At 63.8% G+C, this 25,764-nt stretch overlaps 2 protein-coding genes across 2 annotated transcripts in view; both read left to right on the top strand.

The window, feature by feature from the left end:
• The window catches only part of RPL7A (ribosomal protein L7a), a 307,067-nt gene that overhangs the window by 112,251 nt on the left and 169,052 nt on the right, over window positions 1–25,764 (top strand). The window lies entirely within an intron of this gene.
• Window positions 19,956–23,790, top strand: SOHLH1 (spermatogenesis and oogenesis specific basic helix-loop-helix 1). The gene is made up of 7 exons (XM_059926626.1): window positions 19,956–20,167; window positions 20,603–20,750; window positions 21,236–21,339; window positions 21,428–21,471; window positions 22,139–22,325; window positions 22,817–22,887; window positions 23,510–23,790. Exons 1-7 carry the CDS (start codon window positions 19,956–19,958, stop codon window positions 23,725–23,727), a joined length of 984 nt encoding a protein of 327 aa, XP_059782609.1. The 3' UTR covers window positions 23,728–23,790.

Raw genomic sequence — 25,764 nt, 5'->3', positions numbered from 1 at the left:
GGGACACAGCACACAGAATCGGCCAGGACCTGAGCCTTCCCTTGGCCCAATCATGCAGACAGAGGAAAGTGAGTCCCCAAGAGACACAGGGACACTGAGAGAGCCGCCTGGCGGCGTCCGGGTCAGCTCCCGGTGTCCATGCACCCAGCGCGCTCGCCACTGTTCCGTCGATGGTTTAAAGTCAGAAACTGCAGAGACAGAGGCAGACCGGAGAAGGCACGCAGCTGCGGAGGACGTGGGCAGGTCCCGGGAGGAGGTGAAGGACCCTGGGCGCAGGTGGGACGGAGCCGAGGTGAGCGCAAGAATTTCAGGCCTGGGCGACGGACGAAGCTGGGGGTGTTGGGGGCCCACTGGAGAGGCTGGCGTGAGGGCGGGCAGCTGTCCAGGGGGCAGAAGCAGCCGCCCCAGGGGTGACCAACTTACGCAGGGAGGGGGTCCTGGAGCACCCCCGGGCCTTGGGCCTGAACACCCAGGTGGCTGCTCTGGGCTGGGGAGGGGCTGTGGGGGGAGGTGAGGCGTCTGGCTTTAGACCCCCACTCCGGGGTGCTGGACGACATGCCCCCCGCACCCCAGCACCATCCAGTCCTATTCTGCATGGAGCTGAAGGTGGCAGGGGACCCCCAACCTGCCTGGGCCCCACCAGCCTGGGCCACCGCCATTTCCCAGGTGGGCCGTGTCCTCCAAGGCCTTCAGGTCTGTGACGGACACAGGCCCCTGGCCAGGGTGGGGCAAGAAGGCCAGGATGGGGCCGGGATCCCACCTTGCCCCATCCTGACTGCGGCTTAGCAGAAGGCAGGCCCTGGGAGTTTAAGCGTAACACCAGGGGCCTGAACGCAGCCCCCGCGCAGGAGGAACCCAGGGGACCCCGGGGGCTGGGCCTGCTCCAAAGGCACCTCTCTGAGCCCTGCCTGCCCCGCCCGGAGCCCAGCCCAGGGGTCGGAGGGTCCAGCCCTGGGGGCCGTGGCTGCCAACAGTGGCTCCTGCAGGGCGGGGCCGGGGTCTGTCCTCAGGGAGCCCCCCGCAGTGCGGGCCTGCCTCCCCACTTCTCGGCTTGCTGGGTGAAACAACACCGAGTGCAGCTCAGTCCCACAGGAACGGTCAGGTTCCATCCGCTGTTGCTGGAAGAGCTTAGGGAAACACCGAACAGGGCCCTTCGGGGCAGTGCTCTAACCCCTGGAGGCCTGGCCTCCTCACCTCCCTGCAGCCGGCGCTGCCCCGGAGCCCCCAGGGGGGCGCACACACCTCCCCACCCCCCACCCCGTCCTCCACTAGATGCCTGTGGGCGAGGGGGGCACGGACCCTGACGTCACCTCCCGCTGCGGGCTGGGTCCTGGCCGGACAGGCAGCTGGGGAAAGCAGCTGGTCCCCGGCACGCAGGCCAGGAGAACACCTGGCCGGGCCTTCTCTTCACCTGTGGCTCTGCCCACCCCAGCCTCTGGCTGGATCTACCCCTCGTGGGAGACGAGCGTGTGGTGTGACAGCCCGTGGCCCCCGCCCCGCGGTGCGGAGAGGGTGGGGGGTGGGTGGCTGGCTGAAGCCTCGTGTCCACGTTACAGACCAGGAAAGGGAGCAACACTTAGAACGACCAAAGCCCCGTCTGCGAAGCCCTGTCCCGCTCTCCTCACAGCCGCCTCTTCCAGGCCGGGCTACCATCGGCCCTCTGCAGGAAGAAGAGCGGGCGCGGGGACTCACCGCCCTGCCAGGCCTGCAGCCCCCGAGCCCCGCAGGGGGCCCTCAGAGCCCCAGGTCCAGCCCCCACGACCAGGTGCACCAGGCGCAGTGGAGGGTCCGCTGCGGACGGGGAGGGGCCTCCTGGAGCTGCCCCTTGGCTCCTGGGGCGAAGGGGCAGTGAGCTGACCCGGGACAGGGCAGGGAGCCCCGCGCCCCGGGCCTTGCAGGGTCCAGGCCTAGGGCTAGAGCCCTGGCTCCCCAGGAGCCCCGAGACCCGGCCACAGGCGGTGATGAGGGTCCCCTAGGACCCTGGCTGCCCTCCCGGCAAGAGGCTGGCCAGCAGTCTCCTCCGCTCACGTGGGCTGAGCCCCGCCCCCACCCCCCAAGGCCACGGTGTGTGAAGCTGTGGTGACTCACGGCTGTGGCTTTATTCCCCTGGAGAACAGGAAGCCCACAGCCCTGGCCGCCTACCCACAGCCTGCCAGGAGTCGGGCAGCAGCGCCCCCGCTCACCCCACGGAGGCTGCCCGGGGGCGCGTGAGCGGGGCTGGAGAGGAGCCCAGGCAGCAGGGACCCAGGAGCACGCGGCGGGAGGGCAAAGCACAGCTCTTCTCCCCGGACCCACGACGCCCGCTCGGCAGTGCCGATTCGCCCAGGCCACCGGCCCTTCCTGCTGCGGCCCCAGGACCCCGGCCCCGGGCTCTGTGGGACTGTCTCTGGGGCACACGGAAGCACTGGCTGAGGGCACATGGCCCTGCTGGTGGGGCAGGCTGGCCGCCCTGGCCTCCAGCCTCCCGGGCCCTCCGGCCGCCCCACAGCCTCTCAGCCCCAGTGCCTGCTCCCTCCCCTCACCCGACATACACACACATCCTTACCACCTCTCCGCACGTGCAGCGCAGGGTCTCCAGGCCTGCCCGGGGACCAGGGGGCCTGTCCTCTGGAGGGCTCCCCCCGCCACACACACACACACAGCCCGTCTCTGAACACCACGAGCGCACAAGCACAAAGTCCCTGCGCCCAGCACACAGGAGACTTTCCCCCTGAAAACAAGGTCGAGGAGAACAGAGACTGGGGGTTGCCAGGAGCAGCAGGGCAGTGACTGCTCACGGGTACGAGGTTTCCGTCGGGGGTGATGGAATGCTCTGGAACTACATAGTGGTGATGATGTGTATGTACCAAATGTCACTTTATATTTTAGATTTTGTATATTTTACCACAATAAAAAAACCCCAAGCCACAAGGTCCAGAGCACGGTGGAGGATTCAGTGCCAGCTTCCCATTTCCCAGGGGACAGGGACAGTTCCCTCCAGGCAGACACACGCCACCCTTGGCTGACGGCAAGGACCTGCCATCCACTCCTAAAATCTAAGGGATGTGTCACTGCAATTACATCAGTTGCAGTCACTGGCATTTCTGGAGCATTTGGAGGCCCCAGGCCCACTCGGGGAGATGGATGCCGTTTCCTGCCGCCTCTGAAAGAACCTCTGGGGCTGCTGTTATCGAGAATTAATCAAGTCCCAGCGGAGCAGGCAGTGAGGGGCTGGTGCTGACTTAGGAAGGTGCTGAGCTCACGTTTGGCTTAGAGAAGCACCCAGCACTGCCCTCCTCTGCCTCTGCCCACCCAGGTAGCTAAATGAACTCTTCACCTGGGTGTGTGTTTTCGGGTGGGTTTACCTATTACCACGGTACTCAGTCCAACAAGATAAAACTACACGGCCTTAATGTGCCCCTCTGCTGGGCTTGCACCCTTGGTTCTATGTGGGTGAAGACTCTGGGTTCCATTTCTCCTCCAGATTCTACCTGGAGAATGCAACTGAATGCTATGGGAGGTCTGGAAGGATATTGTTTCCGGCACGCAGAATGGATTTTAAACTCACTTTCCACAAGCCTCACACACAGTCCTTATATACTGGTCTCATTCACAAGCACGATTTCTTTCCCAGCTGCAGCTTCAGCAGTGGATTATTCTGAGAGACTGATCTGTGCCCTGACGAATTTCAACCTCATGGACTTTATGTGCTAACTTGAATAATTGCACTGTTGGCACAACTGCAGATTCACGAGCCCAGTTCAGGGCTGGGTGGGGAAGGAGACCCGCAGATACCAGGGCCCCTCCCCCAACACACTGCAAGGGAAGTGGTTCTGGTCCGAAGTCCCACAGGCTCCAGCGTGAGTCCCTGCACGCATAAAAGCACTTCCCCTGAGGCTGACAGAGCTATAGTGCTGGGTGTTTACTGAGACAGCTACTTGGGGAAAGGGCAGAGAAAAGCAACATTTCTCCCAGCTTCCTGCCAGCCTCCTCAGCACATGAATTATTACCAAGGGCTCATTTTGCTGGTCCTTTGCCGAAAGACTCAAGTTTATTTTGCTTTGTGCCCCCCAGGAGAATCTGAGGTGAGGGGACATTGTCATCCCTGGTAAGTGACCACAACATGAGCTTGAAGGACACCATCCCTTAATTAATAATAAATGACCATAGCCAGCGTCTGGAGGACGCCAGCCCTCAGCCAGCCTGCGGGGCTCCGCCACGTGGCGCTTCCGGCCCTGGCTCGTGCCCAAAATCAGCAGAGCTGCCAGCGGGACTGGGGGCCTGTGGGCAGAGCCGGGGAGGCTGGCCCGGGGATTGGTCTCTGCGGAGACTCCCCAGTACAGAGCCTCCCGTCCCATCCTCCAGGTTCCTCCCGGGAAAATGCTTCCCACCCCCCAACTTCTCCGGGTTCCGGAAACCCGGGAAAGTTGAAGGGCGCCGGCCCCGGGCAGCGCGGGCGCAGCGGCGGCCTTCAGCACCGCGGACAACTCCGCGCGCCGACCCCCGCCCTACCTGTCGTCGTTCTGGAAGGACTGGTCGCCCAGCAGCAGGTCCCGGAAGCGGTACCGCGGTGGCAGGGGCACCAGCTCTGCGTCCAGGTCGCTCATCTTGAGGCTGGCGGTGTCCAGGAGCGCGCCGTCCCCGCGGCCGCCGTCCCCGGCGCCGGGCTGCCTGCGGGAACACGCCAGCGCCCGCTCAGCCTGTGCCCGCGCTCGCCGCGCAGAGCGGCCCCCGGCCAGCACAGCCCCTGCCCGCCCCGCCGCCCCCGGCCCCCCGCCCGCCCCGCCGCCCCCCACGCGCCTGGCCGCGCAGTACAGCCCCGCCGCTGCGCCCACCGCTGCTGCCGGGCTGCGTGGCCCACTCCAAAGCAAGCAGCTCCAGGGCGTCGGGGAGGTTCACCACTGCCGATGTCAGGGGCAGGCACTCACATCGCCCCCGATCCCACGGGGGCCGTGGAAGCCCTCCCAGCTCCCCCCACACAGCCTTTGCCAAAGTTGGCTGCTCAGCCTTCCTCTGGGTCCAGAACACCTAGCTCCCCCTCAAAGACCCCCTTCCAGACCCTCAGGCTGCTGGGCTCAGGGGAAGTGACCAGGAGGCTTAAGAAGAGGCCCTCATCTGTGGCCTCCCTGGGGCCAAGCAGCTCAGGTCGGATCAGAGCCTGCGAGGGGGTGTCAGCAGGGGAGGGCAGGATCCCTCTGAGCCCCCAGCTGCCCTCTGCCCAGCGTCACCAGGATTCTGGGGCCACAGAGACCCCTGTCCCAAACACCTGGCAGTGGTAGAGCAGGGGTCACACCCGGTAAACCGGGAGGGTCCCTGGCGGTCTGCAGCCTTCTGGGGCACCAACATTTGTCTTCCGGGGCTCCTTCCCCTTTCCTGCCCCCATTCCCACACCCAGGTGAGTTCTGGCTGCAGTTACCCTCACGCACCGAGGCTCCCAGTTTCCAGCGTCCAGGGCAGCAGCCCCCAGGGCCCTCTGGACATCACAACAGGCCCTCTCTGCCCTCCAAGTCAGAGGCTCGCTAGCTACCCCCGGAGCCCCGCCATAACACAGTGGTGCCGGACGCAGCAGAGCAGCTGCACGTCGTTAACTAGAGCCGTGGGGATTCTCATTTCCATGGTGCACGTGGGCAGGGCGGGGGCCCGGGCCACCAGCGCAAGTGGGAGTCAGGTCAGACCCTGGGGACTCCCGGCCCTCTGGCAACCACCTGACCTTCCAGGTTGAGTCCAGCCCCAGGCCACCCCTAGGTGCTGCCCCTCAGCGCCCGGTGGGACACTGGTGGGGAGGCAGGAATTATAATATCTCCCCGCCGGGCTGAGCCCTCACTCACTCTTCTAAGAGCCAAGACCCCGGGGTCGGGGGAGCAGCACATCAGCTGTGACCCTTTAGTGGTGGACCCGGGAATGGCCTCCTGGGCCCCTTCTCAGTCACCACAGGAGGCAGGGCAGATGAGCTGGGGGTGGGGGGAAGGTGGGTTCTCCCCCCTGTCAGGCCCATCCCCCCAAGGGACAGGAGTTGGAGGAGGACAGAGGAGCCCAGCTCAGCCTCAGCCTCTGGGCAGGTGCAGGGGTCTGCTGACCACACTCACTCCCGTGCTGAAAAACTACGGGCAGGCCGTACGAGAGGCTGGGAGCCCAGGGCCACTCACCTGGAGCACGAGGTCCACGCGGGCGGGTGGGCACTATGGACCCCTCCTCTCCCTCCCCAACCTGGGAAGGGCAGGCACATTCCCTGGGCCCCCACCGAGGGCCTGGCCCATGCCTCCCGACCCCCTGGACGAGCAGCAGGCAGGTGTCAGCCCCCCAGCCCACGGCCATCGGGAGCTGCTCAAGGACCGTCCCAGGCCGAGGCTGTGAGCGACCACGTGGGCCCAACACGCCTGCGTGCTGTTCTCCCGGGTCTCGGGGTCAACCCTGAGGATCTGGCAGCATTTGAGAAATAACATTTCCTTAATTGCATCAGCGTGGCTGCATGTTTTTCCTTAGTCACAAGCTGGTGGGGCCGTGGGTAGGGGCAAGCAGGCGGGGGAACCACATGGCCAGAGGTTGGGGGCTGCGTCTTCTTGCTTTTGCCCCTTTCTTGCCAAAAGCCTCTTTCAATGGCAGAACCCCAAGAGACTGCCAGCTCCCCGGGCATGGCTGTCTCTGACCCCCTCCCCACTCTAACCTGCTTTGGGCTTTCTCTCCTGGCCTCAAGGCCCGGACACGGCAGGGCCCGTGGAAGCGCTCGGAACCCAGGGCCTCTGTTTGCTTCAGGGGGACACAGCGGGGGGAAGAAGTGCACCAGGAGTCAGAAGGCCAGGCCCCTGCCCGCACGCTGTGGCCTGGGGAGGACGACAGGGAACGCCGCCCCTCTTCCCTGACGGTGCCGCTGGGACACCGGACGCTGGCGTGAGCACAGGGCGGAGAGCAGGTAGCCCACAGGCCTCCTGGCATCCTGCCTCGTGGCACCGGCGGAGCCGAAAGCCCACATGAACCCGAGTGTTTGTTGTGCTGGCCGAGAACCAGGGCCCCAGGTCTCCTGGAATGGTGCCCCTTGCAGGAGGGATGTGGCTGGACAGCTGCTCCCCGTGTCGAGGGGCTGGTTGAGGCCTCTCTCCAAGCCCAAGGGCTTGTGTCACTGAGAGCTCTTGGGCATGCGGGAGTGGGGGTGGGGGTCCCATCCCCCTCGGAGCTGAGATGGTCCAGGTGGGGCGAAAGCAAGGCCCCACCTCGGCCTCCTCGTCTCCCCTTCCCACTCCCTCCTCCCTGCGTGCCCAGAGGGGCCGGGAGGAAGTCTGGGACCCCCAAACCACGCCCATTATCCTTTCTGTTCTGTGTGATGGCCACATGGAAGAACGGCCGATTTCTATAAGAACTCAGTGCTTCGGTGGTATAAAGAAGGCGTCCATCTTCCTGGCCCTTGCTTGCCCTCAGGACAAGGCATGGAACTTCATCTGTGGGACTCACCAACCCCCTGCCGAGCCAGGGCAGAGCGGCCCCCTCCCAGGCAAGGCCCTGGGGACTCTCAGGGCCCGTCGGCGTAAACCCGCAGGCCCAGGGAGCCGCCAAGGGTCCTGATGACTGAGCGGGCTCGGTCCTGCCCCATTAGTCCATGCTGGGTGGCCCCATGAAAGTCACTTCACCTCCCTGAGCCTCAGTTTCCTCATCTGTAAATGAATCTCCTGATGCCTTCTACCTTTAGCAGGTGATTGTAAAGATGTAAGGAGACAGCAAGGTTGAGGTGTGCAGTGTGGTATCTAGCACCTGGGTGCGTAATCCACGTCAGTTTTTAATCTGGGGCTGGTGAGCCAGCAGTTTGGCCAAATTCCAGCAGACAAAGGCTCTGACCCCAAGCGTCAGGTTCCTGGGATGGCCAGCTCCCCATCACGGTCTCCCCAGTTTGCCCGGAGGCCCCTTTGGGGGGCTTAGACTCAGGATGCCGACCTACGGGACCCAACAAGGGAGGCTAAGTAGGAGAAGGGAAGCCAGCACCCGGCACACACAGGGCGGGAAGTCATCTCCCAGTTTGGTGCACGTGTGCTCGCGCGCCCTGACCCTCCGGGCCCAGGGGAGGGAGAGCCGGGGCCTCAGCACCCAGTGCCAGCCGTGTGCCAGGCACTGTGACTGCGGCATGTGGCACAGAGTCCTCAGAACCCCGCATGCAGCCAGGACTCCCCGTCCCTCCGATGGGAGGTGAGGACCTCTGGGCTCACACAGCCTAGGAAGAGGCCCACAAGGCGGGGCGTGGGGAAGCCAGGTGCGCCTGATACGGAGCCGTCCTGTTTACCAGCAGCTGCACTGCCTACAGGCGGCCAAGGGGAACCCCTCTGAGGGCCAGGACTTCTGCTTCCCTTCCCTCCCAAATCCGCCCCCTTAGCGGTCAAGGAGTCAAGCACAACTGAGGAGGGTAAAGTGGTCAAAAACCTGCTTCTCCCGCCAAAGGCACCAGGCCCCAGTAGTTGCACAAGTTCTGCCACCTCAGTCAAACCATTCCAAAGTACAGAAAGAAACAGAAGCGACTTTGCTTATTTTCCTAAACTGACCTAATCCCATCACCAAAATCAGGTGCAGACAACACCAATGTATATATGAGGCAATCTCCCTTAATACTCTAAGTGCAAATATCCTAAGTAAACTGTTACTAAATGGAATGCAGTAGTGCATTACAACACCGTACCAGCAATACCAAATAGGATTTATCTAAAAAAGACTGCAATATACTTCACTATGCAAAGAAACTAAAGGAGGGCTTTCCTGGTGGTGCAGTGGTTAAGAATCCGCCTGCCAATGCAGGAGACATGGGTTTGATCTCTGGTCCGGGAAGATCCCACATGCCGCAGAGCAACTAAGCCCGTGTGCCACAACTACTGAGCCTGCGCTCTAGAGCCCGTGAGCCACAACTACTGAAGCCCACGCACCTAGAGCCCGTGCTCTGCAACAAGAGGAGCCACCACAATGAGAAGCCCACGCACCGCAACAAAGAGTAGCCCCTGCCGCTGCAACTAGAGAAAGCCCGCGCACAGCAACGAAGACCCAATGCAGCCAAAAATAAATAAACAAATAAATTTATAAAAAAAAAAAGAAAGAAATTAAAGGAGAAAATCCATATGCTCTTGTGAGTAGATACAGAAAAAAGATTTGTTAAGACCCCCAAATCCATTAATACATTAGATACAGGGGGAGACGTTCCTAATTTGATTAACAACAACCAAAAAAATCCAGGCAATGGTGGAATCCTGGAAGCATTCCCGCTCCAGTTGGGAACACAAGTCTGCCCACCACGATGGGAGTCCTTGGCTCCCACTGAGACGAAGCAAAGAGTAAGAGAAGGAAGAGATGGGGCTCTCGTTGTCTGCAGCAGGCATCACCGTTTGCCAAGAAAACCCAAGAGAATCAGTTGAAACCTATTAGAACGAATGAGAGCATCTAACGGGGTCGCACAAACCGAAGGCAGGAGTGACAAGGCGGTGGCAGCATCACGGGAGGGAGGGCCTGCTCACGGCAGCCGTGCAAACTCAGAAACCGGGGCCCCACTTGCCACCGGCCTCCAGGACCACTCGGAGCAACGGCCCGCCGCTCTCCGGCGCTCTCACTGATGGCAGGAGGGGGTCGTGCTCCCAGAGCTCAACAAGCCTCCTCCAGAGGAAGGGGCAAAGCTGATCAGCTCCCGTCAATGCAAACGCTCATCTTCTCAGAACCTGTTTCCGAGATTCACGCTGAAGGATAAATATGCAAGACCTGCCAGGACGGGTGTGAGAGAAAAACAGAGAAGGGACGGGCCTTGCCAGCTGTCAGGGCTAATTTATAGCTCCAGCAACGGGATCTCTAGGGCTTGGTATGAGAGAGAACACAGAGCAGGGGAATTCAGGAGAGAAAGGAGGCCTCGGGAGGGACATCAGTAATTCAGTGCTGGTGTTGGAATGAGAGCAGCCCAACCCATCCTCAGGGCCTCTCACGGGATGCTTGCAACATCCTGTGTGGTGGGAATGGCGTCCCCCCAGTTTGCTGATGGGGAAACGGATGCCACAGAACTGAAGTAACTCAGCTACCTGGGCAGGGCCAGTGCCGGAGCTCAGGTACTCTCGGTGGCTACGCCATCTGGCCGCGGGCCTTCTGTCGGCTAAAGAAAGACCCCAGCTCACAACTCCAAAATGAGGAGGAGCCTGGAAGAGAACGCAGGGCAAAGATGCTTGGGGTCGAGAAGGCCTCTTGTTTAGCAGGACAGACGTATATATGCTTCCATGTGGGAACAAGACGCTTTTGTTTAAAGACACGCTGATGAAAGGGAAGAACAGTGAAAGAAATCAGGTCAGTGCAAGGACGCCTGCAAGTCACGCAGGAAAGACAGACAGGCAGGAGGAGGCAAAGGACGAACAGCAGCTCAAAGAAGAGAAAACAAAACAAAAAATTCAACCGGCACACACGTGAAGGACCTCCTGCCTCCCTGGCCATTAGGGAGACAGCCCAGCAAGTACCACGATGCGGGGGGAACTCTCTGACCCCGAGCCTCCAGCTGGGACACCCTCATCTGTGCCTAGGACGCTGGGCACAGACCCTAGCCTCACGATGACCCTGCAGACGGCCCGGATGTCCGCTACGCAGGACATGCTGTGCTGTGAACATGCAGGTCCCAGTGACCCGAGTGGACACGTCTCCACAAAAGAACAGCCCTTTCAAAGGATCCCATTTAGGTTAGAAACTAAACACAACCTGCTCGGAGAGGACCCCAGTGAGACGGGGCTTTCTCTGGCTGCCTGGCTCATACCAGGCGTGCAGGATGTCCCCACCGCACGGTGACAATTCGGCGGCGGGGGGTGGGGGGGGGAAATGGTGGGCTAAGGGCTGTGACTCATCCTTGGTGCTACACCAGGAGACGTATTGAGCAAGACTTGAGTTACTGGACGTGAGAAGCGCCAGGGACGACCTGCCTCTCCCCACGCCATCACCAGGCTGGAGCCGCAGCCCCAGCCCTTGTCCTGGGCCCAGCCACGGGCAGGTCTCTGGGGAGGAAGGGCATATGACATCCTGGGAAAATGTCCCTTCTCCCCCCAAGGCTCCTTTATAAAGGAGTCCAGATTGCTTGCAATGCTCAAGCCAACCTGGAGGAGGACTGAGGGACACCCCCTTTGGCTCAAAGACATGCTCCCTCTCCTAAGATGCATTCTCCAATAGCTCACACTCGGTTCAAAATTTCCAAGGACACTGGAGACCTATGACTGACAGAGGGATGGGAGATGTGTGCACGAGTGTGCACATGTGTGGGTACGCATGGACCTGTGTGCGCCTGCGGGCACACAGGCGTGTATGTATGTATGCACAATGCACACGCATGCGCACACGTTTGCCCGCACATGCGCACACATCCCTGCCCAGTGCCCCGCAGGAGAGTCCTGCAGACGTCACGGCATCACCAGGGTCGGGGAGCAGTCAGTCGAGCGCTGGGCCGGGTGCCCGGGCAAGCAGAAAGCCGCCGAATCTCCCTGCTGACCGCGACAGGAAAGCTAAGTGTTTCCTTCCCACCATAATAAAAAAGCCAGAGCTGCTCAAGCTGCCTAGAGCTGGTGGGTGTGCATCTCTGGGGAAGGACGACCCTCTCCCTAGGGGAGGAGCCTTTGAGTCAACGCCGTGGACGCTGCTCACCGCCGTCTCCGAGCTGCATCAAATCCCAAAGGGAAAGCTCAGAACACGTCGTTGAGCCAAATTCAAGCTGGAGAGCTACTGAAACAGACACTTCATAGCAGCTACCCCCGGCACAAAGCCAGCCCAGAGGACAGGGAGGAGGGGCCTGGTAGCCGTGTGGACACGGGGCCTTGGGCATGGCCAGGGGTGGTGATGGCGCCCCGTGGGCCCACCCCCCGGACACAGGGGAGGCAGAAGCCACGGGGATTGCAGTTCCCACCCTACCCGGCCGTCCACCTGGGCTTGGATCTATCTCTGGGGAGAGCCCTCTGCTGCACGCCCCAGCGGGGGACGCAGTGTGCCTGGGGCCCTCAGTGCCGGGCAGCGAGCCCACGTCCAGATCGCAGACCCAGCACTCACCCCCCTGGTGCCCGTCCCCTGGCTGGATGCGTGGTGACCACTGGGAGGTGCCGGGGGAGGCCTGGGCCGAGCTGCGGGGGGCTGAGGCGGAAGGCTGCCCTGTGCGCCCCACTCCCACGGCCGTGGGACTGGGGTACCACCGTGTCCCTGCTCAGCCGCCAGGCTCCGAGGGCTGACACGGCCTGCAGGGGCCCTCTGGGCCTTGTCTGGAAGCTGAGGCCCCGGTGGGGACATCCTGCCCACGCCTCATACCCGGCAGATCCCTCTCCTTAGAGCCTCATGTCCTGGAGAATCCAACTCCCTGGCTGGCTTCCCTGTCCTTTGTCCTGTAACATCTGCCAATACCTCCAGGCTCACCTCTCCCAACAACCTAGAGGCCCCATGTCTGCCAGATGGGGTGAAATTCCGCACTCGCCTGGCACCTAGGGCCTCTGTCCCTGATTTAAGACTCTGAGCTCTTCCCAAGATCAGACACCTGCCAAGAGGTATCCAACAGCGGCCTCTGGCCCGACATCCAGGGTCTCTGTGAAGCTCGCTGAAGGCTCGCGTGGGTTCTACCCCAGGGGTGGGGGGCTGTCCTATGGGCAGGAGGGGGGTTTCTGGTCACGTCATCGTCAACGTGCAGGGCAGCACCCCAGGCCCCCAAGGCTGGCACTGCAGGGTGGTCTCCAGGGCTCACTGCCCCATGCAGGACAAGCTGGCCACAGCCAGAGAGACTGCACAAGGGACCCCTGAACACAACCCCTGTGGGAAGTCTAAACCGCAGAGCAGACCTCTTGGGAAAGGCCTTTCCAGGAACCCCAGCCCAGAGCTGGCCTACTGACCCTGCCTCGTCCTCTGCAAATGGTTTAAACTTGCCAGCATCTAGCACGGGCCTCAGCTACGGGCCAGGCCTCCCCATCCCCAAGCACGGTAGGAGGAAGAGGTTTTGGTGAACGTGGGTGGCCCATCCGCACACACAGCCCCCAGAGTTCCCACGACTCCTTTAAAATCGCCCGCGTCATCAGGCGCTGCTCCTGGGCCAGCACCCGTCTCGGGGCTCCACCCAGAGGCTCCACACACCCGGGCGCAGCTTGCAAATCCCCACATCCTCGGGGACCGAAGGAGACGCCTAAGGGGAGAGTTCATGATTCAGTCACGAAACCCTCTAACAAAGCACGACCCCTGCCGAAGCAGGGTCGTGCCAGGTAACTCGGGGTTGGTCAGACACATGGACAGTCTGGGACACCCGTGTGAACGGTGGACGGAACCCGCATGAGCGCACAGACGATACCCACGGACCCGCGCTGGACACAAGCCGAGCTCCGAGCAGGTACCCCCACCCCATCCCCTGCTCACTCACCTCTGTCCTCCCGAGCTGTGGCCGTAGCCACCCCGGGCCGAAGGCAGACCCCCAAGTTCCCTCCAGCCTCCAGACCAGGAAGCTGTCCCTCCTGCCGGACAGGACTGGCCTGTACCTCGGGCCTTGTGAACCTCTTCCCACGGAGCCTGGGCCACTTCCTGCTGCCTTGCAGGCACCGCTCCCTAATATGGGCCGGGAGGGCTGGCCGTGACCTCCAGCCAGACATGCACCCTGGCGGGATGCCAGCCCTGGATCTGCGCCTTCCACCGTTGGGGCCCAGAGGGTCCCATGCTGGCCCTGGGTAGGCAGGGCTGTTGGGGGACCAGGAGGTTCCAGTGGGAAGGCGCAAAGCTAGGACTCTGGTTTCCAGGGCTGACCCTGCTGGGAAGCGTGGTGCAGGAACCCGCCCCTCGAGCTCCCCCAACCCGGATCCTCACCCGCCTACAAGGGGTCTTCCCTCTCCGAGCTAAAGCCCACCTCCCTGAGCTGCCAGCCTTGGCCTCCGCCGCCCCCCCCCCGACCCCAGCCAGGCTTCCCTCTCAGCCAGTCTCCCCTGCTCTGGGTGGGGTGGGGGGGGGTGGATCTCTACCCTGCCTGACCTTCCCGGTCGGGGGGTCTCTACCCAGCCGGCCTGACATACCCTTGGCCCCGGCAGCCACTCCAGATGTGTCTGAAGCATGACAGCGAATCACTGCAGGGACAGAGGTCAGCTCCGACCGGGGGGAGAGGAACACTGTCCCGGCGGACGCGGAGGAGTCTGGGGGACCAAGCCCCTACCTCGCCTGCAGCAGGCAGTCAAGTGGGGCAGGGGAACTGGACATGGGTCGCCAGAAAGATGGGTGACACCTGTCCGAGCAGGGAGATGGGCAGAGGGGCAGCCAGATCATGTCACAAGACCCCTCTCTGGTCACTTATTCTGTGCCTGACAGATGCCACCTGGTTGATCCCTCAGGGCAGCCTGAGGGAGGTCCAGGCTGTGCCCACCTTACGGGGTGAACTCCACTTCCCAAGGACACCACCTGCACAGCCTGCTCTCAGGGTGCCTGCCTCTCACCCCAAGCTGTGCCCCCAGGACCCCACGGGTGCCAGACCGGTGCTGTCCCTGCAGAGGGACCACCCTGACCCTTGATGTGTGGCTGGAAGCGTCCCCTCTTGATCCTGGTCCCTCACCACAAACGGCCCTTAAAGACCATTCGCTCCGCCACCCACTTGACAAGCTGGGAAGCCAAGTCCTCAAGGAAACAGCCGTAGCACCTGGCCTTGAACCCCGGCATCCACCCCTTCTCTGCCCTTAGAACAGCTGACCGAGCAGGACCCAGAGTCCAAGGTTCTGCCCAGCCAGGGAGGGTCACACAGGGCAGCGGCTGTGGGTGACCTGGAGTCTGGCTCCTGGCGCAGGGTGAGGGGCAGATGTGTGTGCCTGTCCTCTGGGGCTGGTGGGGTGGGGAGAGGGCCCCGAGGACAGGGCCCTGGGGCAAACCCCCATCGGGATTGTCACCACTCTGCCCTTCCTGGGACGCCCACCGGCACGGTGCCCTCTGTGCCAGTCACCTGGACAGGCAGGAGCTTCGTGGCATCATGGGACACGGCACAGGGAAGGTCGGCTCCCAGGCCACCTGAAAGTCCCTGTCAGTTAATTCTCTCCTCACACAGATGAATAAACAGGGACCCTGAAAGACAAGTGACCAGCCGAAAATCACCAAGCGTCTAGAACCCAGGACTCCTGCCCTTCATCTGACAGCCCACCTGCAGCCCACACCCCAAACAAGGGTCTTCTTAGGAGAAGCTGCCCTTGAAAACCCACTTCTACCTGAGGAACCCTGGCCCCTGTGCCTCGCTGGGTACAGCGCTGCCACCCCCACGGGCTCCTCCCCCAGGCTTGACCAGAGAGTGGGCTGGGAGGCCAGCACAGCACCTGGCCCCTCTGGCACGTAGGGCACTCCAGCTTCCTGCCCGCAGGGTCTGCGCCTCGTGGTGCCTGGGAGATGCTCACAGCCCCGCATGTAAGAATGGCCACACTCCGGCCACCTGCTGGTCATCTGAGTAAGTGCTCCCCTCACTGCGACCGGGTTCTGAAGGGCACCCCTGTTCCCCACGCTCCCCACGCTCCGGGGTCCTGGGGGCAGGTAGTCCTGGGAAGTGGGGATTTGAGGATGAGGGGCCCTGGGGTGGCATGAGCCCCGTCCGGGGTCCCTCCACGTGGGGGAGAGCACTGCAGACCGTACCTGGCTGCGCATCGGCCGTCGTCGAACACGAAGGTCCGGTTGGTGTGGCCCCCGCCGCGCGCCCCCCTGTAAACACCCCCCGGGCTGCGCGCCCCGTCCGGGAGCGGCATTGGGCTGGCGGCGGCTGCGACTTGGAGCCGAGGAACAAACGAGTCAGGGAGCGATTGGCGACTTCTTCCCCGTCTTTGCCCTGAAACACTTTTCTCTGGCTACGGTGGGGGTGGGAAAAAAGAGCCTGTTCCAGGGTCGGTTCCGGCGCCTGTGCGGGCGCGCCCCCTGCCGGCCGCGTCGGGAACCAGGCTGGGGACGGGGTGGGGGTCCGCCCGCATCCCACCCCGGGGACCCGCCTCCATCGCGACGCTCGGCGCCCCCGTAATCCCGGGAAACAGGACAGAGGCTCTTTAAAGGCTAGAAAATCCTAAGAGCGCCCCCGGGGGCAGGGGTGCATGGTGGGAGGGGCTCCGAGAGGGCTGGGGGCCTCTGGGCGCTTCCTGTTTAAAGCGCGAGCATCGGCGATGGCGCCTGCGCTGCTCGATCCTGCCCTCGCTCTGAGCCGCTGGGATGGGCGGCCGATCAGCACCTGCCCCGCCCCCATCCCCCCACGGCACCTGTCACTCCTGCAGAGACCTGCACCCAGACCCCGTCTGTCCGTCCTCGCGGCACACCTGGGAGGCCGCTGGGCCCGGAGAGGGAAGGGCGGTCGGACCCCTGGAGGCGGGAGTGACTGCACGCTGCCACCTGCCGCCGCCGGCACCTCTGCCGCGCGCGGCCGCCCTGCTCTGCTCTCGCCCCAGCCCCACACGGAGCACCTGGCAAACAGGCAGAGGAGGGCCCGCAGCCTGCTGCAACCCCACGACCCAAAGGAAGGCATCCAGGAAGCAGGGGGATCCGCTGGAGGGCCCCACGCGCTCACACTGCCACCCTGGCTCAGCTGCCCCCCGCCCCCGCAGGCAGAAGCCTCTATTCTGTCCCCAGTGCTGGCCTGACCCTCAGTGAACCATAAGCGTGGCGGAAACACAGAGGAATAGACAGAGAGGGAAGGGAGGCGTCTCCCAAAGAAGGGCGAGGGACTGCGGCGTCAGGCGGGGGGGGGGGGGGGGGGGGGGGCGGAGCTGAGCCAGCATCACCCGCGAAGCTCATCTCAAGGCCTGGGGCACCAACCCAGCCACCCACCGCGGGGTGGTCAGTGCGGGGGCTGTCAGGGCAGAGCTGGGCCAGCCGATTTGGAGGGTGCGTGGCATGTACTTCGTGGTCCTGACATCTGCAGCGAGTCTCAAGTCCCATCCCTGTTTACTTCCAGAAAACAGCAAGCTGATCACAGATACTTTGTGTGTGGGGGGGGGGGCGGGGGGGGGGAACTTGGCAAAGGCATGGCTTGCCCCCAAGTCCCCAGAAGGAGTGCAGCTTGTCCCCAGGCTCAGCAGCAGTCTTACATCTTGGGGACTTTGCCTACTTCCTCCTGAGAGAAGGGTGCTGCTGCAAGAGTGCCACCCACCCCTGGCCCCCAGCAGGTCTCTGCCCTCCCCCAGGACTCCTGCCAGGGTGTGTCCATCTTGCGGGCCCCTTGGAGGTGCCCTCTGGCTGGTCAACGAGATGACTGGCATGCTGTCAGTGACGGGAAACTCTGGCAAGCCCAGTAACATTCCTGAGAGCTTCAGGGAAACCAAAACTTGGCCCCTCTCTGCCACGGAGGAGCCAAGCCCAGAACAACGGCGTGTCCGTCCCTCCCCAACCAGGAGCAGGAAGGTGAGAGAGCCCCAGACCCCGGCTTCCAGCCCACCCGCCCCAGCAAGGCAGCCGGCAGATGGGATCGCTCCGCCAAAGCTCCCCACTGTGCCCCTGGACACCCGGGCCAACATGCTCTGCGGGGTCTGCTCTGGCACTGCCCTCTCTTGGGCACTGGGGACCCTCCCAGGGCAAGGAGCCGGGCTTCTCACACCTCCCATAAATGCCGGGCCGTACATGCTGGCAGAACCGGCCATCCCCAGCCTTTCTTGGACTCAACACAGAAGCCAGGCTGTGGGCTGAGCAGGACTGGGCAGCAGGGGCCCCGCAGCGCCCCCTTCTGTCGGGAGTGCTGGCCTGGCACACGGGCCCTGGCCTCCCTGCTCCCCAACCTGACCTCAGGCCCACCAATCCTCACAGCGTCACCCTCGATCGCTTCGCGACGCGACTTCTGTCCCCTGCCCAGCCCTCCCTTTATCCCAGGCCCGGCCTCCTAGGGTCCTGCCGCCTCTCCTGCAGGGCCTGACTCCATGTGCCCCATATCACTGCCCCCGCCAGTCCCCCAGCATCTGACCTGCGGCCCCAGCCTGGGCTGGCCGGCCCCTCCCCCATGCCGCCTTCAGGACTCGGGGCTGAGCACAGTGGAGACGTGGGCCCAAGCCCTCAAATAGCAGGACCTCCCACGGCTGCACTTCGCCTATCTCTGGGTGCTCCCGCCGCCCAAAGCCCCACCCCATGACGCCCACCCGCAGCCCTGAGCCCCTCCTCGGCTGGAGACAGGTTTCCTGCTTCCCCGGGGGCAGGGGCTCTGCTCTGTCACCTGGCTCCGTCCCAGGCCCAGCACCTGGGGCGCACTTCGACCACCGCAGTGACACCTGCCCCAGCTCCCTCTTGCCTCGCCTCCCCGTGAACTCCCCCAGCAACTGCCCCCCACGCCCACGGCAGCCCACAGCACTGCTCTTAAGTCCTCCCGACTGAAATAGAGCTTTAGTACCCTCCCCTCCCCTTAAAGGTCCACCTCCCTGAAAAAAGACCAGTCTCCGCTTTCCCCTTCCTCCCTCCCTTCCTTCCGTCACTCCTCCAACAAAGCCCTGGTGGGCTTCATGTCCAGCACTGGGACGGCCCCTGGAGATCCGACGAGGTGAGCGCAGACCTGGAACCACTCACACTGAGCACTAAAAGCGGGCAGAGTGAGGTTTTTTGGGAGCCCCCTGCCCAGAACCTGCTGGAGACGGGGGCTTCGCGGAGTGAGTCTGCAGCTGGAGGGGGGGGGGGGCGGGGAGGAAGAGGAGGAGCGAAGGCTCAGCCCCGAGAATGAAGGTCCGGGCCTGGGGCAGGCAGGGGGCAGGCAGAGGGCAGGGCTGGGAGAGGCAGGAAGGCCAGCCAGCCTTCAGGCAAGCCCGGGTGCTAGGGAAGGCACAGAGAGGGTGCGTGGGATCGGAGACAGGGCTGGGAAGCATCTGCATGCCTCCTGGCTCCTGAGTGGGCGGTGGCACTGGCTTAGGCAGAGCATACCCTGGAAGAGGATGCCATTTGGGGGACGGGCACAAGTGAACCTTGGATCTGCAGGCCTTCAGAGGCAGGTGGGGCCCCTCTGCCCATCCTTAACCAGCCGGAGTCCCGTAGATCTTGGCTGACCGGCCTCCCCGCTCCCATCTTAGCTCCCCTACCTGGGCCTCAATGTCCCCCGCGGGCCACACTAATCCTGAAACCTTCTCCTCCCACACCTGTAGCTCCCCGGCCCCTCTGCTCTCAGGTAAGACCAATTCCTCCTGCCACAGAGGGGATCCTACCTGCCCACCTCGCTCACGTGCCAGCCCAGGGAACTGCCTGGGCTCGTGTTGTTTCCTGCTTGGGACGCTGCCCAGCTCGGTCCTGAAAACCACCTCGCCCTGAGGACACCCTCCTGCCCCTCCCTCCACAGATTCGTCGTCTACTTGGCCCCCCAGTCGTGAGACCCTTGAGGGTAGCGCCCAGCTCGGGGCTGGCACCTGGGGGCGCCCGCGGTGGGTAGGTGAGGGGAGACCCCACTGAGCGGGAGCTGGGCCGACCACCCGGAAGGGGTGGAAGAGGACCACCTACTTTGAGCACCTACCCCAGGCGCGGCTGCTTTCTGGCAACTTCTCGGCGAGAGGAGCTTCACTGCACGTGGGTAAAAGGCGGGGCAGAGCGCATGTGCGGGAGGCGGGGCGCGCACGGGGGGCGGGCCAGGTGCTGCCTGGGAGGGAAGCACGTGGGGGTGGGCAGAGTGCACGTGAGGGGGAGGGGCTGCAGGACGGCATGCGCGGGGCGGGGCGCACGTGGGGGCCCGGGCGTGTTGTTGCTCTCTCCCCCGGCTCGAGCGGCGTGCCCATGGCGTCCAGGCGTCCTGCGTCAGACGCTGGGCTTCCCGGAGTCTCCGGCTCCGAGGGGTGCAGGTGAGAATTGGGGGGGGCGCCGGAGGGGGTCAGCTGGAACGCCCCTGCCCGGGGGTGCTCGGAGTGTCCAGACTTGGCGCTTCTATCCAATTCATATGCACCGAGTCCCCGTCCCCACCCAGCATGGCCCACCTGGGGCAGAACCCCGACCCCCGGCCCTTGCGGGGAAAGAGGGAGGGGTGCCAAGAGGTAGGGCCCAGGGCCGTGTTCCTGGGCGACCCAGGCCTTGTCCTACACCCGCCTCCCAAGATGTCCATCACCGCCTCGGGGCTCCGGGGGCGTTTTCTGGGATCCCGGAGCCCGGCGCTCTTGTCTTTTCTCGGCAGCGGCCCTTTCCTGTTTGCTACCCAGTTATGCTGCGAGGATCTCGGCCAGGGTTCAGGCCAGGCCAAGGCCCCTGCGGTGGCGAAGGGTCCAGTCTCCTGCCTCCCGCGGAACGTGCTCAGCGAGAGGGAGCGCAGGTGGGGGGCCGCGCAGTGGGGGAGGGGGTCAGAGGAGGTCAGGTTTGTGCCAGCGAGCTGGTTTCAGGTGGCTGGGACAGGCTCGTGCCGTCTGCCTGGTAAGGGAACGCTTAACACATCCCCGAGGTGAATATAACATATGCTCTTGGGGGTGGGGGTCCCAGGGGCCACCGTTGCAGCCCTTTCTTTGACCTGAAGTCCTGGGCATCTCGAGGTTGTGCATGTGCAGCCGACACCCCCAGGCAGTGACGGTGCAGGCTTGGCTGTAGCCCGCGGCAAACACCTGGATAGCCTGCAGCTTGGGGTCCAGGGCCCTGGGCCCGTGTGTGTCCTGACACGATCCCTGAAGGGCTCAGGGGGTTCTGGTGGCTGCAGTGCTTTTTCCCGGTCAAGGCCAGACTGCCCCATGGTCGGTGGTCACTTCCCTGGAGGCAGGAAGCGGATCTCCTTGAGCTGTGAGCGCCTGCGGGCCCTGCTGCCCCAGTTCGACGGCCGGCTGGAGGACATGGCCTCGGTCCTGGAGATGTCGGTGCAGTTCCTCCAGCTCGCCAGCGCCCTGGTGCCTGGCTGGGAGAAGCAGGCTGTGAGTTGTCCTGCAGCAGCCCGGTCAGCCCTCTGGGGAGGAGCCATGGGCATCCCCCCTGACCCCCCGGGCAGCTCTGACCACCCGGCTGCCTGGCTTCCCTCTGCCCTCCGCCCTGCACTGCCAGGGCTGCTGCATTTCTGGCAGACACGCCTCCATTTGTGCACCGCACCTCCTCCGGGAGCCCCGGGGACAAGCTGTGGCCTCCATTTACGTTCCTTGTACTCTAGCCCATGGTGCCAAGGCCGGTATGGGTAAAAGGCCCATTGCTGTGAGGTCCCCGGGCGGACATGGCCTTCAGCCTCCCTCCCTGCCCCACCCCCCAGTCTTGAGGACATGGTCTGCACTCAGGGAGGACCTCTGGGACCCTAGGCAGGGTGGTCAGTGATGGACCACAGCCTGCTTTTTTTGGTGGGTTTTCTGGTTGATGGTCTCTGTTGCGTTTTTTGTGTTTATTTCTCTTTTTGATTCTTGCTTCTTCGAAGGAGACGTGGCACACGCGGCAGAAGGACGTGTTGCAGCTGGCCCTGGCGAGTCAGACCCCAGCAGGTGCCCCGGACCCCGGCGTGGGAACGTCCAGCGTGACCATGTTAGTGTCCCTGGGGGGCCAGGGGACTCCCGGGCATGGTGTGTACAGACCGTTCACAGGTCTCTCCTTCTGTCTTTGCATGGTTCAGGCAGTGGGCCTCCCCGAGCTGTGCCGCTGCGGGTGTGGACGATGGTAAGGCCCCGGTGGGGGCGGCCGCAGTGCTGGGTGGGCTGCCGGCCCTGCCTGGTGAGCGTGAGCGGGTCCTTGTCCTCCCGTCGTGCCGCCCCCGACGAGGCCCACAAGGCAGCATGACGACTACACTCCTCTCATGCTGGATGCCTGCCACGGCTGTTGGTCACTGCTTGGACCGTGGCTGCCGGTCCCCGAGTGCCACGGGAGGCGAGACTGTGCCTTCCCCCTCCCCTGGTGTGCCCATCAAGGCGGGGAAGGGTCTTGCTGTCGCCAGGGCCGGCAGCAGAGCTGGGCCCCCCAAAGAAGGTCGGGACTCAAGCTCAGGGTGTGAGGGTGCAGGGATCATACAGCACGGTGGTCTGAGGGTGGAGTCCTTGGTCAGGAATCATGGAGATGGAGGGAGAGGTAGTAGCACGAGGGTCTCCAGGTCTGAGTTCCCTATGGTTGAGCTGAGGCCGAGTTGGCATCTCCACCAGGAAGCCTCCCTGGCCCCAGGTGTCAGGTGCCTCACCTCCGGGCATCTGTCTTCTCCTGATTACTTGCTGGCTTTTTGCTCCTGAAACTCACGTGTTCCCGATGCAGGACAGAGTGGGCAGGGACTCAGGTCTTCAGGGGAGGGCTGCTCTCCAGGTGGGGAAGGCTGACCCACGCCTCGCCTCCCTCACAGAGCCGCCCAGCCTGGTCCCCCGGTCTCCAGGCCTGAGTCCCTCCAAGGCGCTGAGGCCGCCCCCGCTGTGGTCTCCCCGCTCGCGGCAGCCACCCTCGCCGCTGGTGAGCGAAGAGTCTCAGAGCTGCTTGGGCCAGGCTGGGTCCCCAGCTCAAGGGACTGACAAGGCCATAACGCTGGATGCCAGGTGGGTGTCCCAGTGGTGTGTGCATGACCCGCTACACGCCTCCTCCCAGCCCTGCCCGAGCTCTGCCTGGACCCCACTGCCTGGGAAGTTTCTGCTCCCCACGTCCTCGGTGTCTGCCTGGATGGCCCAGGCTGCTGGCCCAGTCCTGGAGCAGCCAGACGCTGCCATGGGGCTTTCTAACGTGTTTCTGGAAACGCTGTTGTCTCCTTAACGGTTGTCTGTTTTGGTTGACAGTAAGTGAGTTTGTGTTTTGCGAGCTCTACCAGCTGGGGCGTGGGCCGGGAGCTGCGGGGACTGGAGAGGAAGCAACAGCGGCCTGGGCTGGCTCCGGGCAGGCAGGAGGGTGGGCTCAGGGTCCGGCCGGGGCGGGGAGCACCCCGTCTGTCTCTGAACCCAAAGCTGCCTTTCAGGGCCCACGCTCTTCTCTCGAGGTGCAAGGCGTGGGGTCCATGTGGGGTGACTCAGGGTGAGGGTGTGCTTGTTGGATCCAGGTCTGTGTCGGGATGTGATGCCGAAGACGGGTCGTCCTTTCTGTTGACTGCGAGTCCCGACTGGTGGCTGGGTGAGTGGGGGACGCTCAGCCTGGGCCACCTTCTCCCCTAACCCGGGACGGGCTTTGGGGTTTGGGTTGGTCCTCCTGCGGGCTGGGCGGGCAGCTGGGACTGTTGGGGAGATGGGATGGGGTCCAGCTTGCTGTGTGACACTAAGGTCCCAGCGTCTGTCTCTGAGCTCCCGTTTCCTTCTCTGCTGGTGGTTTTGGGGACCACCGGTGGGAATGACAAGTGGTGTGTGTGCGTGTTGGGAGGGAGTTACCTGTGAGCATGAGTGCACGGCAACACGGGGTTGCTTGTGTACGGCTGTGCGTCAGTTTCAGAGCCTTCTCCCGAGACCTTGTCCCCACAGAGGCGTCTGGATGTGCGATGAGTCCCGTCTCTGCAGGATTTGGCGTCACGGGGTGGGGGAGCCCCTTCCTGGTTCTGGCGCTCCTGGGTCTCGAGCTGGGCCGGCGGGAGTGGGCCCACCCACCTGGTCAGGGGTCCTCTGCTCCCACCTCAAGGATGAGCAGAGGGCTTCCTGGTTGGGTGGGACAGATGGGCGGGGGGGGACCCCTTCCACATGCTGTGTCCACTCTGCGTGCCCTGGGGTACCTGCCTGCTCTGCTGACGTGTCCCGTCTGCTTCCAGGGTCCCTGGAGGGCAGAGGCAGTAGTGTCCCTTCTCGGGTCCCCGCCAGGAGCAGCCCGCTGGACAAGGCAGAGCCCAGCTTCCTGGGCGACCATGAGCCCGGCTCCCAGGATCCCCCAGACGGGCCCCTGGAGCCATGGAGCTCAGACGTGAGCTGCCCCAGCTCGGCCCTGCGGGACGAGGTAGACAGCATCTTCCCCGACTTTTTTGCTTACTGAGGGCCGGGTCGTGCCAGGCCGCGGGGCACGGGGCCTTTGCAGCAGCCCGTGCCGCACGCTTGGGCGTTATATTTTGGGTTTGGGCTGCAGCTGTGCTCTAATTCCAGCGAGGCTGGTGGGGCTGTGAGGAGCAGAGGCTGAATATTAAAGAGGAAAAGCAGTTTTTCTGGAGGAAGCAAAACTTGTGCAGCTTTCGTGTAATTAACGCGATTCACTGGGCAGATGGCACCGCTTCTGTTCAAAGTGCAGGCCCCCCTGCCTGGGGATTTGTTCCTGGCCTGTGGGATCCCTAAATATCCCGGCCCTGGGGCTAGGGAGGAGAGGGGTCCACAGACGGAGAATTGTGTCCTTGGTCTGCTCCCCAAGAGGCAGGCATGGGACCCAGCTCCTTGCGCCTGTGAGGCTGGTCTGAGGGGCCCCACAGAGGTCCACTGGGGAGGCCTCTTTCCGGACCAGGGTGGGGCGCCTGGGAAAGGAACCACCTCTGCCTTCGAGGTGGTGGCCTTTGTGCTCCCCGTGCAGGGCCCGTTGGGGGGCGTGGGGCAGAGGTCGCTTGGCTTTTGCGTCTGGACCCGCGGCTGCTCCCGTCCCCAAGGATCGGGGAGGCGCTGGCTTCCTGTGAGGAGTGACCCTGCCTGAATCCCATCACCTTTCAGCCACAGCGAGGGCGGTGCCAGTCTCTGACCCAAGCTGGTCAGGGGCTCAGCCCACCCTGATCCCTGCTTGTCCCTTTCTGGAGCCGTGGGCATCTTCACCCCAGCACCCTGGGAGGGAGGCCTGGGAGCTGGGACTCAGCTTGTTCAGAAGCCTGACCGAGACCCCCAGCGGGTGGATGGACCCACCCTGACTCTTAAACTCCCCACTTAGCCCTTTAGAAGGCGAGGGGCAGGACGCCCCCCGGGTGGCAGGAGGGCTCGTGCTGCCTCCAGCCCGTGAAGCGGGAGGGTGCTCAGAGCTGGTGTTGAGAAGGGTCCAGCGGCCCAGGCAGGCTGGCGGGGCCGGAGCAGGGGCGGATGAGCAGCGCCTGCCTCGTCACGGGAGGAGAGCAGCCTTCAACCCTGTACCTGTGCCAGGGTCCTGGGTCCGGTCTCGCAGGCCCTGGGACCACGCACACGAAGCTGCGTCAGACGGCACCGCTCCGGACGCCCACACGGGACGGGCGGCCGTCTGGGGCCAGACCTCCCTCGCTGCCTGGGGGAGTGCAGGGAAAGTGGACCCCCCTCCGAGGTGGGGAGAAGAAAGGGCTGCCGCCCGGGCCTGGTGGGGGCTGGGCTGTCGCGGCTGCTGGAGTGAAGAGGAGCTGGGGGTCCCGGGAACAGCTTGCTTTCCACCCCTCCCCTGCTCTGGCCCTTTTCGAACCAGATTATTCCTGTTGGCTGCAGTTGGGTGTTCAGGGGTGGATCTAGAAAGTCAGCACGGTGGTGACTACAGGCTTGTTTTGGGGCGTGAGGGGGTTTCAGCATAACACCCCCAGCTCTCGAGGTGACCTGCTCTCCTCCCCCCACCCCCAGGGGCTCCCGGAAGTAGGACAGTGGGTGCTGCTTGCACAGAGGGGGACGTGGGGCTCGGCAGGACCCCAGACACCCTCAGGCTGCACCCTCTCCCAGGTCCACGAACCCCTCAGCCCCGGACATTGTTGCTGGGCAGTGTCTGTGGCTGCGCCTTGGTGACTGTCACCCGGCTGAGCTGGGAGGTGACCAGCTGCTCTGTCCAGCACCGCCGTCCACCCGCCCCTGAGCCCTGCCTTTCTCTTCCGCTTACCCTGCCGCCTCCTGCCCTCCCTGCTGCCCGTCTTGCTCCTTGAACTTTGAGGCCACCTTGGGTCACTACCCATCGGTGCCGTGGCCAAGGTGCTCAGTGCTGCCCAGGAGCCTCACACGGCCTCTGGTCACGGGTCCTGACCTGGAGCCTGGCACAGCCAAGGGCCTCCCTGCCCACCTGGGAGGGGCCGGCCACTGCTCATCCTCAGGGGTCTGGAGGGCACGGTCCCAGGGCCTTGCCTACCGCCAGGCTGTGACCACCTCTTGGCGAGGCCAG

Source organism: Balaenoptera ricei, chromosome 6 (assembly GCF_028023285.1).
Source record: "Balaenoptera ricei isolate mBalRic1 chromosome 6, mBalRic1.hap2, whole genome shotgun sequence".
Classification (NCBI taxonomy): domain Eukaryota; kingdom Metazoa; phylum Chordata; class Mammalia; order Artiodactyla; family Balaenopteridae; genus Balaenoptera; species Balaenoptera ricei.
Note: the sequence above shows the minus strand (reverse complement) of the source record. Positions and strands in the feature narration are given on the sequence as shown.